We start from the raw sequence: 13014 nt of genomic DNA, 5'->3' as shown, positions 1-13014 counted from the left end.
GAGATCACACATACCAGATCGCACTAAACCAACGCCCAGCCAGTTTCTGCAGCAGAATGCTGTGGGAAACAGTGTCAAAGGCTTTGCTTCAGCCTAGGTAGACAACATCCACGGCCCTGCCTCCCTCATGCACTAAGCCGGTGACACAGAAGGAGATCAGGTTAGTCAAGCAGGACCTGCCTTTCATAAACCCATGCTGACTGGGACTGATCACCTGGGTGTTCTGTATGTGCTACAATATGGCACTCGAGATGATCTGCTCCATAAAGTTCTCTGGCACCAAGGTCACACTGACAGGCCTGTAGTTTCCTGGATCCTCCTTCTGGCCCTTCTTGATGGGTGTCACATTTGCTAACCTCCAGACGACTGGGACCTCCCCAGTTAGCCAGGACTGCTGAGAAATGCTGGAAAGTGGCTTGGTGAGCAATTCCAGCTCCCGCAGTCCCCTTAGGTGGATCCCATTTGCCCCCATAGACTGGTGCACGTCTGAAGGGCGCAAAGTTCACTGACCGTTTCCTCTTAGATTATGGGGGCTTTGTTCTGCTCCCCATCTCTGTTTTCCAGCTCAAGAAACTCAGAGAACAACTGGTATTACTATTAAATACTGAGGAAAAGCAAGCATTCAGTATCTCAGCCTTTTCCTCATCCCTGGTCACTATGTTACCCACCCCCACACCCCAACTACTAAAGGATGGAGATACCCCTTAGCCCTCCTTTTGTTGTTAATGAATTTATAGAAACTTTTTTTTGCTGTCTTTTATGGCAGTGGCCAGATTAAGTTCTAGTTGGGCTTTAGCCTAATTTTCTCCCTGCACAGCCTCACAAAATCCTTGTAGTCTTCCTGAGTGGTCTGCCACTTCCTCCACAGGCCATAGTCTTTCCTTTTCTTCCTGAGTTGCAGCCAAAGCTCTCTGTTCAGCTAGAATATGATGAGAATCCATCTAATCAATATCCAAAAGGATGAGACACTTCAATATATGTACAACCCCATAAAGTCTCCCAAAGAACACACACAAAGGATGATGTACGTACAACCAGAAACTGTAGAAGTGTTTCTTAAATAATACTTAAGAAATGGATGATGTTTGACCCTTATCAACACTTATTTCATGGCTTCTTACCTCCCCATCCAAGTTCAAATCACAGATCCCAAATGAAATCTAGCTGGTCTGTTGCTGTGGATGGGTGAAAAACTTAATGGGAAGAACCAAGGTAGGTATGTCTCATGAAGCTGTTGTGGCTATGGCTCTCGAGCACTAGCTAGTGTGGCTGAATTCTGGCTACCAGAGCCAAGGCAGGCTGGTGGTAACAGAAACCTTTGCTGCCAGAGAAGAACCATCCTTTTACTTATTCTCCCAAGTCTGGCAGAGCATGAAGGCAGCTGGTCTCATTGTGGTGCAGGCACTAGCTGCTACTTAGAGGGGAAACATGGGCTGCCCTTGGGAAGCTTCTATACAGATCCAGGTTCTCCGAATGAAGCCAATACTGCAGAGCAAGAAGGTAATGAGTACAATGCTCAAGAAACAGGCCCCAGTGAGAGCTGGACATTGGACAAGAGATGGTTAAGGGTGTGAATCGCTAAGCCCTCTTTTCTCAGTTATACTTCTGCATTTTGTTTCTTGGTTGTCCCCCACCAAGTTTTGCATTTAAGGATTCCAGAAAAAAAAAGCTATATTTTTAGGAACATGAATAACACAGTATGTGGAACTGTACTGAAGTCTATCATGTGACAATTAAGTTCACAATTCATACTTCAAAAAATATCCCAAACTATTTTTTTTTTTTTAAAGTTTGCTCCTCTGCAAAGAAGGGAAAGGCAGGGTAGAAAAAGCTGTGCAGAACAGATAACTTAAATTCCTGTTACTGTCTCAATGCATTACAATCTCTTCCAATAACTGATCGGCTAGAAATAGAAAAAGCTGTACTGAAAATATATGCCCTGCATATGTGGCAGGTGATTTAAAACACATAAATGTTGCTGTGCCAGAAAGAAAAGCTTACCATAAGTTCAGATGATGTCCTCTTCAGCAACCTAATGCTCTGATTTAAAGTGCTCTATTAGAAAGGGGACAGGGGGGAGAAATATTCAAGTCATCACTACTTGTAAGAGCCAACCTGTTTTAACATTACATGCATGTATTGATCTTTTATAGATTATTCTGGTTTTGATACAACCTATCCCATTACATACAGTAACAACAGTTGTTTTAAAACTAATATATTGTGTTTTTAATAACTGAATCAGCATTTCTTCAACAGCACTAAGTAGTTATGAGCTGTGTACTGGAAGTCTTCAGATTTAACTGAAGTTAGCAGCAATATTCTGAGCAAGATTTATTTGGAGGGAAGAGAAAACAGTTAAAATCAAAAACAAATGTTCAGAGAATTATATATTGTGCAATTTCAGAAGGGAAAAAGCACTTACCCTAGCTTTAACATATTTCTTGACAGTCAGTTTTGTAAAAGGAAAAAGAGATGAGGAGTTAATTAGGAAAGAACAGCACAGAATCAGAGTGGAACAGAAGGCCTAATGCTTTTCTACAAGAGGCCTCTGGTAAGAGGCAGAAATACTGTATCAGATGCTAGGAAAACCTAAAAGTCCTCATGTTATGTAGAGGAAAAAGCAACACCTAACATGGATGAGATTCACAGGGTGATACTATTCCAATCAGTGCTTGGCAAAACTAGGCAGAAGACGACCTTTCACATCTTTTATAGTACCAATAAAAAAGATTTTTCTTTGGCTCTAAATACTACTGTCAGGAGTTTCCAATTCCAATACTGTTTGGTGACTGCCAGCCCCAAGAAGTGAGTGTGAAAGTGGCAACTGCTTTTATTACTGAAAACAAATTATAAGCAAAAAAGAAAATGAGTGATTTAGGGTTAGATTTTTGTAAAGTTCTCCCCTGCTTCCTCTTTTATTCATATACAATCACAAAAGACACAGAAAAAATGTGAAAGAAAAGAGTTGTAATTTTAGACACTATTATAAAGTGTACTGTAAGTAGGAAAACTATTAAACATGTAACTAGATTACTCTTCAGTGACACAATGCAAGTGCAACCTGTGCTTAAATATTATCAAAAGTCCAGCTTTCTAAAGCATATTTAAGAGATTTAGAGATCCGTATTTTCTACAAATGCATTTTAATTTTCCTTTCATATTTTACCATAGCTTGCTCTAGCGGAACGACTTGCTGGTTGTGAATCAGTCGAATGTTGTTTGCATGTCCTTTTAAGGCATTTTCCAGTGCTCCTTTTGGCTGCAAGAGATGCAGTTAGGCAGTACTGTTCAGTAGTGTCAAAGTCTTCCAACAAAGCAACAAACAATGAAAGTTGCACATTTCACCCATCCGCTGCAGAACAGCTGATGCTAACAACAGGTTATGTCAAACTGAATTCTTCAACACAAGGAGGGGAAAAATCACCATACTCATAATTCAAACCCCAAAACAAATCCATTATACTGCTTTTCTGGCTATAACATTGTCAGAACAGATTTAACCAAAGAGAATTTTCACACGGGGCACTAAGCCATGTTAAATACAGAAATGCGAGCACATCTGCCCTCTCACTTGCCACTCTTGAGACTTCAAGAGCCCTGAAGCATGACACCCCAGCTGGGACAAACATCTCACAGTCATGGGTACCTGCTTCTATTTTGGGCACTATGGACATCACTCTGAGGCACTTCCTGCTTTTTGAGGGACACAGAACTTTAAATATTTTCAGCCAGTAACTTGGAAAGGTGCCCATGAAGGATATTTTTAATTTTTGCAGCCCCTGCCTTTCAGTCAGAAGATACAAGTTCGTGCCCTGATTATAAAGCCTGCCTGGAGCTCACGCTTGTTGGAAAATACTGTAAGATTCGACTTTACTATCAGAAATACATTTCCATTTCCTTTTGGTGGCAAAATCTCTCGGCTCCCTGCATACAGACTGGAAAAACAGTGAATACACGCTTGCTAACTCCGTTTTGGAAGTGTAGTAATAGCAGACCTCAGTGCTCAGAGATGTGTTTGCTGAGCTGCTTCAGCATGCTTCAACTCCTGTACTGACAATCTAAATTCACTTTCCTAATAACTTATGCGGGTGATATTGCTCCCTTCTCCACACACCGACCCCTTGGTTTGATGCAAGTTTTGTTCTATTTGCTCCTTACAGTGTAAAAACTTATATTCAATTTTGTGTAAGGTGCCAGAAAATGCAAGCTATACACTGAAAGTTCATTAATTCCAGAAGTTTTTAGTTCATTTTTTAACTGATTGGTCTTGTAAATTTAAGAGCTATCACCAATAACAAAGTGGGATTATAAAACATCCTTGGAAATCAGTAATGTACTCTGTGATAATGAACACATTTAATATTTCATTTTTGTCTGTTGTATGAAGAAATTACTCTGCCTGATCTATTCTCAATTCTAACATTTCCTTTAGATTCTATTACAAAAAGTAATGAAAAAACTTATCTACTAGCAGAATGTATTTTCCTTTAAAAAAACATCTCAGAGGCAATTCTACGTAAGACATAACATGTTTAAACCTCACCTTTCACACAGAAAATAGCCCCAAAACAATAGCAAAAAACTTCACACCTGTACGACCTTCAAAATGGCATAATAAGAGTTGAAACTGGAAGTGAAGAGTGGCCAAAGCTACTGGTATCTGTCCAAGTTACCAGAGTAAACACGAGTAAACACGCAATGTGCAGCAAACTCGGTGCTTGGAGGGGATGCTAAACAACACAAACACCCATGAGCAACCTAACCTTGACGTGAGTGAGTACACATGGAATAAAAGAAAAAATGCAACAGGTGGGATCAAATTATGCAAAGAGCTGGAGTACACACACCAGGGGCCTCTCTACTGGTGCCCTCCTCGTCCTGAAGGAGGGACGGGTATCTGATAAGCTCCAAATAGCACAGTCCCACTCTGCTGTCTGTGTCCCTTCATGATTCAAGCGACTGTAGTATGTGTGCAGCGTAACTCTTTCTCCTACTTTACAATGCAGGAACCTGTCTTGGGCCAGTATCCAATCTATTGTCCAAACTATGACTGACTTTGAAAAATAAAGTGAACTTGACATGCACACAAACGTATCAGCTGAACATATTTCACTATCTGTTAACACAGCTTGTGTTAATGTGTCATTCCGCAGATTCATTTGCAGGAAATGTTGTAGCTGTACCCTCTGACTGTTGTACGTGTGTCTACATTCAAAAAGCCCTTCAGAGCAGCCAGGATGTCTTCTGTGCATTATCTCTCCACAATGGAGCCCCAGTTCTCATTAGAGCCCTTATGAGCTGTCACAGTACTAATTTTATTGCTAATTGCAAAGTCTTCTGCTCGCTAACTGAAAGAAAATAAATTCGAATAATCTTTTCTGTCATGATCAAACCCATTTTTCTTCCAACTGGAATCTTAAAATGTAAACAGCATAACAGGAAATACTGAAATGGAGTATTCCCCTCATTTCTTAAGCAAACAGTAGAATTTATGGAATCACACTTCCAAAGCAGAAATTGTACAACAGTTAGCATACAAAAAAAAAATCAATAATCTATAATCAGCAATATTTAAATTATAGCTTATATGCAACATTGTACTTCAAAGTTTCTCCAATGCCTCATGTATGTAAGCATCTAAAGCACAAGAATTCTCCCTTAGGAAGTCTAAATACTTGGCATATAAATGAAACGTTTTCTCAGTATTATTGTATTAGAGAATTAAACTTACCAGCTGGTCTGCTCTTGCTTCTAAGTCATTAGCAAATGACAGAAGATCAACCTTGGTAACACTTTTATTGATCTGAAACAAGATGTGAACAGCAGAGAACAAAAAAGATTATGTTGTATCGCATAAACAGAACGTTTGCACTTAACCTCATCACCTATTTTGTCTTCCCCTTATTTCTTTAAACGTTTATTCAGCTTAACTTTGACCTGCTTTTGCTCCAAGTTTCATGACTTGAAAACACACCCTTTCACACAAAAGCAGATTTTTCCCTGTTTTGCCCATTGTTAAAAAAACGTTTCATTTTATGCTTTGTCCCAGTAGTGTCTCTAGTTTACTGCTGTCTCACCTCTGTCAAATACGCTGCAAAGTTTATCCCTTCTATTCCTGAAGAGCTGAAATTCAGAAGATTCTCCTTCCCAATTTCATCCAGCAGAATGATTTTGCTGAGGTTTATCTGAATATGTTCAATTTTAAGTGCGAGATCTTCTGTATACTGAGAGGAAAACAAAATAAAGCACAAAAGTAGTTCGCACCCAGTGTATATTCCTCTACAGCCAGCCCCACCCCAAAGCATCTTGCTTTTGCTTCATCACTTCTGTGATGAAAAATCAACAAATTAACGCGTTGATTTTTGCTTACATCAGTTTAATTCAATTAACTTTGATAGAATCCACCAGGTAATGTTCTTTCCTTCCCTGCAGTATCCACACAGTCTAGCCATGCCACGTTCTAGCCTGCCTGTGCACCTTCATACCAACGAATTACCTGCCTTCCATGGTGTTTGAAGCAGGTTCCCCTGAATAGGTGTTAGTCCCTCCTAGAGGAGGCTGAGATAAAACACAATGCTCTTTCCCCTGTAGGAATACCCTTAAATAATTTTAAGTTCTACCCTGGTCCTAATCATCGTAAGCTAGAAAATGCAGTATCTCAGCTGTGGCCAGGACAGACACTGTCTGCTGTACTGGCTGCAGGACTGGATGAGATTCCTCTAAATGTGTTCAGTGATGACTAAAGAGGACTTGCTAATTGTTTCCTGGATTATTCCTGCACTGCACCCAAATCTAAAATGTTACCTGTCCTGCACAGGCCACAGAGCAATAGATGAGGAATCTGGAAACCTGACATCCTTCCAGCCTCCGCCACTGGTCTGTTGCAGAAACGCAAAATGATTTTCCTTCTTAGTGAATATTCCCTGCTCATTTTAATTGTGTATTATTTGGGGCAGGGACCATATCTATTAAGTGTGGGTACAGTGCCTGGCAGAACAGAACATGGATTCCCTGGTGTTGCTGTAGTGAAGATCAGTATTACAGGCAACCCCAAAATTAGCAGAGTCATATAATGACTATCCAAGTTTCAAAATTAAAACCAACATTATTACCAGCACCCACTAAAAAAGCACATCAGAAAACCTTCCATGGCATACCAAGAATGGTAGAGAACATCTTATTTGTAAACAGATTTCTTTCAAATTAGCTTGGACAGTTCTTGCCTCCTTGCAGGATATACTGTATAACCAAAATCCCACAGAACTCAGACGTGGTATAATGTGTTCATGAGCAAACACCTCTCCACCCTTCAAAAATACTTATGCATGCTCTCACACTTTCCTTACTTACCATACTAATATTTAGAAATTCATTGATGTTGAACAGGTGTTCTAGGTGAAGGGAAGTATAAATTCCTTTGTTTTCCTTGCAATCACTATAAAAATAAAAACATACACGTCAGCCTAAAAACCACCCTGAGTAACAAGTGTTAAGAGAATGATTAAGAATGTTTTCATATTCTATGAGACTCAGTCCTTTAAAAAAAGTTCTGGCTATATTTTTTGAAGCTCAATCTCTAAGAAAGCAAGTAATTAACTATTACTGCTGGTCTCAAAGATGCAAAATATGTTATCAAAGAACTCAACCAGTGTCATCACACATTATTACACTGAAGCTACCTGTAATAACTCACACAGAAAACTGCTTTTGTTAGTGATTTACTAGAAAATCAGAATGTCTTCTGGGACTCGTGTGATTTTCACTTGTGCTTGAAATATGAAGCATGGAAGATATCACAAAACCAGTATGTACAATTAAATCTTGACCATAAGTTTAATACCTGTACACTTTTTCAAAAGTCAAGTTAATGTTCGGATTTTTAAAGAGGATGCCAGAAAGATAGTTTTTCCAGTGTTGATTTAGTAAGTAGGGAGTATCCAAAACCTAGAAGAAAAAATTCAGTAATGTTACTATAATCCTGAGTTTTCAATGCATTAATTTATTCTATGCAATCTTCTGACACATACCCATGGCTAAGCTTATCACCCATTAATGGAAATAGAATCAAAACAAATTCAGCCTCTGGTGCAGAAAACGAGTATTAAAGCTCCACGTCACCAAGAAATGCTGAATCACAGAAAAAATTATCTCCAAAGCAAGAGAGGCATGCTATATTTACACTACCAAGCGAATTAAATCAAGAAAAGGTGAATGTCTCTGTTTGGTGTATAAGGGGAAAGTAAAACCAGATCCAAACTAATCTGAAGTGTTCCATTAAAAAAATAATACACCATACATAACTGACAAGACCACTGGGTCAATTCTACTAATTGTTTAATAACCTGAATAACTTCACCTTGAATAAAGTTTTATCTTCAAAGGGCTCACAGACCAGTTTTTCCACATTTCCACCTGTGATAAAAGTGAGCACCACTACAATCATCAGCAGCCAGGAGAAAAGGAAACTGAATCCAACACCACTGAAAAAGAAATAAGTGGAGTCAGTTTTTGCTTTTTAAGAACAAAGTATACCTACTTGGGGCAACAGTGAAGCCAGCAGTTAGCAGCTGTAGCAGAGATATGAAAAACTGGTAGATGGTTGAAATACTTCTGTTTTCCAAATGTGTTCTTGCCTTCTGAAACTTACATTTCGGTCCTGTAAAGTTTCAGCTAAATTGCATCTAAAATGCTCACATTTGCACTGGATGTACAAACTGTTTCAAGAGTTTAAGAGCCACAAAGGCATACAATTTTCTTTTAAAAATTCAACTCTCTAGCCTTATGCTCTCTAAAGAGTTTTAGATAGATTTTAGATGCAGTCTTCTCTTGTACCCAGCAGAAATGACATGAAGTCACTATTGGGAACTTCCAAGAGCAACCCCAAACCTCCTAAAGTGCTCTGAGAACATCAAGTGTTTGTCTCCTCATGTGGCTGTACTAAAAAGCCATGAAATCCTTTGATATTTTCAGTTATCTTTTCCCAGTTTTGGCAATTTCCAAATGGGTTACACAGAAATTTATTAGCTACAGAACTGACTTTAGAACAGTAGATTCAGAAGTTCTATCCTTCAGCTATGACCCCCAATGAAAAAGTAACCCAAACCCCCCAACTCCCTCAGTGGATGTAGGTGAGATCGATATTAATTTTGTTCTATTTCACATATAAACAAGTAACAAAACAAGTTCTTTTCATACATATGTCCTTCAAAAAAATCAATAAACCCAACCTTCTGCAAGTACCTGTATTTCATTTTTCATCAATAAGTTAAACTTACGCCATAAGAAAGTTTCCTCCAGTATTGGAGATACAGCCTCTGGTTGTTGGAGAAGCATTTTTATCATAACCACAGGTGCCACATAGCAATCCAAGATAGTAAAAGACCAGAATCAGGACCAACATGCAGCACAGAATGAGACAACCCAGCCATCTAAGGAACAAAAGCCAAAGTACTTTGTTATTAGCATGCAAAGAACACACTGGAGACCTACAGAACACATCAGGCAATGCTATATTCCCAACCGACCCACTCGTGGCTCTGTTTGAACAACAAACGTTAGCAATGAAAACACACTTTTTCTACACTAGCATGTATTTTGGGCCAGAACATAATCACTCTTGGATTAGAGACAGCCACAACAGAAGGGTTGGGGAGCAAATATTACAGGAAAACGTGTTCCCAACCCCAGGTACCGCAGGTGGGCTGTTCTGAAGCATCAGAGTGCTCCAAATGGAGCAAACAACAACGCAGAGGAGGCAGATACTCAAACAGAAAATTATTCAAGAAGCAATAGAGAAATTTGTAAGTGTGGAGTGGGCATAGATCATGAAGTACATAATTACTTAGTAACCCTTACTACTATTTACAGTGCATTAGGCTTGCAATTGTAAATAAGTCTTTAAGGATATTGAAACCTAGGCTTTGTGTGTCTGTGCTGAAATGCTTTCCATGTATGGAGCAGTTACCAGAACCTGATCAGGAGAAAGATCTTGGATAGGAACTGAACTTTCGATTTATTAACTAAATCACGTAACAGTTCCATCTGACCACATATTTGGAGTGCACCCATTTATTCACACATTTTATATGTTATTTCTAGCCTTTCACCTTCTCCCAATTCCCTCTACTCTTCCTTTTCCTCTTTGTCATCACTTCTCCCAGCCTTATTTCTTAAGTTCCCCTTCCTGCTCCCTGTACCTTCGTAAAGAGAAGGCAGGAACTAGAAAAATCAGAAAAAGGAGTATTGTAGTGAATATGCACAGCCAATAAAGAGAAAGAAAACATTAATGCTGACAGGCACATTCATAAAAGAATGCTTACTAAGAACTACAAATAATGCACCTGTAATTAAGAAAGGGATGCACAGAAAATAATTTGGACAATTAGAATCTTGTTTTCCAAACTGGGTTTGGTTTCATTTGTACTTGATGTACTACTAGGTTAGGTTTGACAAGAATGGGTATTTAAGAGCCACATAGATAAGACATATTTATCTGTTTTTGAATCTAAGAACAAGATTAACAGAGACATACTGCAGCAGAATAAAGCAATATATTATTTAGTTGAATGCAATCTGAGCTTTGAAGAAAATACTGATAAATTTGTAAAATCAAGGCTCACCACCACAAAAACTGCCAGATATGGAATGGACTAAAGGTAAGGTTCTTGAAGCTGTCTTCTGCTCACTTTTATTTAACATGGCATTAAAGCCATTAGCACACCTAGTTGGTAGCAGTGAAACTGATGACACAAAGACAGAATCAATTAGATCAATGGAAGTCTCAAAACGCAGGGAGAACTTGATGAGTTTGAGGACTGAAATGACTAAATCTGTACGAAGTTAAACAGTATGAAATGAAAAGCTTTATGCTTCAAAATAGGAGATCATTGCTCAATCACAGGAGTCACACAAGTCACAGATAGGGAAAATATGTTTTTCTCAAGGTACAATCAACCCATACATTCACAAGGGCGAGTATGACACCAGAAGGAACAAGCATAGGTGTGCAAAGATTTACAAGGTGTGAAGCAGAATCCCTTCCTCTGTGGATGAAAGGCTGCAATAAAAAAAAGGCCTCTCCGGTCCTATACTCTTGCAAATTACCTGCAACTCAACAAAAACAAGCCCTAAATGAGAAGTCACCCTGGCACTGTGAAACAATCCATTCCTTTAGGCATTACATCTTCGACATCTACCTACATCTATCCTTCCTGAAAAAGACCTGAAGGCCTACAAAGTAGAAACTATGCCTTGCTCTGTAGTGGAACAGCAGCCAGCTGACGATGAGCTGCAGTTCTGGCTTTTACCAAAAATGCCAGTAACAAACAATTATCTTATAGCATCTTTGTTTCACTCTGTTCATCATTAATAGTTTAACTGCCTTTACAAAATTCTAAAATATTGCAAACTATTGACAACAGGGAGCACTCCACTCCTGCCTTATTGCCTGTACGTACCTGTAGAAATCATACTGCTCCACCACTGGAAAATAATCTTGAATGTATGCCTCACTCTGTGTGAGATATATCATCAAATCTCCTAAAATCTTCTGAACAGGGAGTGTTTTTGTGAAAATAGTGATATTTGAACCAATGGATTCCAGCACATTTTTAATATCTAAAAGAATAAACATATTGCACTGTTACAGATTCACAGAAGAAATTTACTCTCCACGTATACTGCATCAAATGCTATTAAGCCATTTGCCACACCTAACACTCAAGCCATGAAGACAAGCATGAGGAAGACACAAGCAGGCAACAAAAACATTGAGCTTCAAAGTAACACACTGGCATTTTAAAGTGCACGCTTTATTTTTAGCATTCAGTTTCACAATGAAAGATGTAGATGTTAAGCCAGAGTTCTCTCTTTCCTTTTGTTATAATGAACATGTCACTTTATTTAGCCAGCTTATATCTTGCTTTTCATGCAATATTGCAAATGGTAACACTGAGCAAGGCAATTAGTCTCTAAGTTTGTGAAGGAGAAGATCAAAATCTAGTTAAACTCCATCACTTGGGGACACAACACTGTGAAAGAAATTAGACTGCCTATATTGAGAATCTATACTAGCTACTTTCAATATTATTCAACAAGATTAAATAAATTCATTCCAATTAGTTAGCAACACTCTTGAGATAATGATCAATTAAGCCCTTTTTCCCCCTCAAATCATGAATTATATGAAAATATCCTACCCTATACTTACAGTTTAGATACACATTATTTAGATGCACAAAGACATGATTAATTACTATTTGTAAAATGCAGTTTCTGTTTTTTCTTCCCCTTCTTTCAACTTGAAACATACTGAATACATTGAAACAGCAGGATGTATAACTACAGGTTGCTGTTTGGTACGAGGCAACACACCTTCCTCTTTCTCAAATAAGAGCTGGACAAATTTTCGGCTGTTTGTTTTGATGTTTACTCTTCTAAATTCAACCAGGTACCAAAACACTCTTCTTTTAAAAGTTTACAAATAAATGCAATTTTTTCCTAGTAAATATTTTTTTTATTATTTGCTTGGTGACTCAAACTCAGTTTTTACAGAAACAACGATTTATAAATAGATAAATTAAGAAGGCCTGTTTGTGTTTATGCTTATCAGCAGATTCCAAAAACAAGCAAATCTGCATTAGATTTCCTAATGAAAAGCATAACATCGGTTTTAGAAAACAGGGTCATTTTAGGCAAGTACATATGGTACGTAATGCTTGTATACATACTGTGTTTCATTTTGCCCAGGAGAAAAAAACCCAAACAAACAAACAAAAGAAGACCCCAAACCAAACAAACTTACAAGGAACAGCTGTTTATATACGCAGCACAGGTCCACAATGCAAGAACAAAGATTAAAACACATTAGTATACGTACACTGTATTATATTTTAGTCAAATGTCAAGTGTCCAGGTACTGTTAAAGAGTAACGGTGTAAAGCCCAAGCAGCAAAACAATTAATTCAGGATAATTTAAATGTCTTCCTGTCCCGGTTTGGGCTAGACTTCCTT

General features: G+C 38.4%; 1 protein-coding gene across 1 annotated transcript in view; it reads right to left on the bottom strand.

Annotated features, from left to right (window-relative positions):
• Positions 1 to 11641, bottom strand: part of PROM1 (prominin 1) — a gene marked incomplete at its 5' end in the record, with an annotated part of 19592 nt that extends 7951 nt beyond the window's left edge. The window contains 9 exons of the mRNA XM_010142780.1: positions 2002 to 2055; positions 3170 to 3262; positions 5735 to 5806; positions 6081 to 6227; positions 7354 to 7438; positions 7844 to 7947; positions 8360 to 8483; positions 9279 to 9431; positions 11460 to 11641. Of these exons, the coding sequence (XP_010141082.1) occupies positions 2002 to 2055; positions 3170 to 3262; positions 5735 to 5806; positions 6081 to 6227; positions 7354 to 7438; positions 7844 to 7947; positions 8360 to 8483; positions 9279 to 9431; positions 11460 to 11641 (1014 nt within the window). The remainder of the gene's footprint in view (positions 1 to 2001; positions 2056 to 3169; positions 3263 to 5734; positions 5807 to 6080; positions 6228 to 7353; positions 7439 to 7843; positions 7948 to 8359; positions 8484 to 9278; positions 9432 to 11459) is intronic.
• Between the last annotated feature and the right edge of the window lie 1373 nt (positions 11642 to 13014).

The sequence above is a fragment of the Buceros rhinoceros genome, unplaced genomic scaffold (genome assembly GCF_000710305.1).
Source record: "Buceros rhinoceros silvestris isolate BGI_N320 unplaced genomic scaffold, ASM71030v1 scaffold10759, whole genome shotgun sequence".
NCBI classification, from domain to species: Eukaryota; Metazoa; Chordata; class Aves; order Bucerotiformes; family Bucerotidae; genus Buceros; species Buceros rhinoceros.
This window is presented reverse-complemented; position numbering and strand designations above follow the sequence as displayed.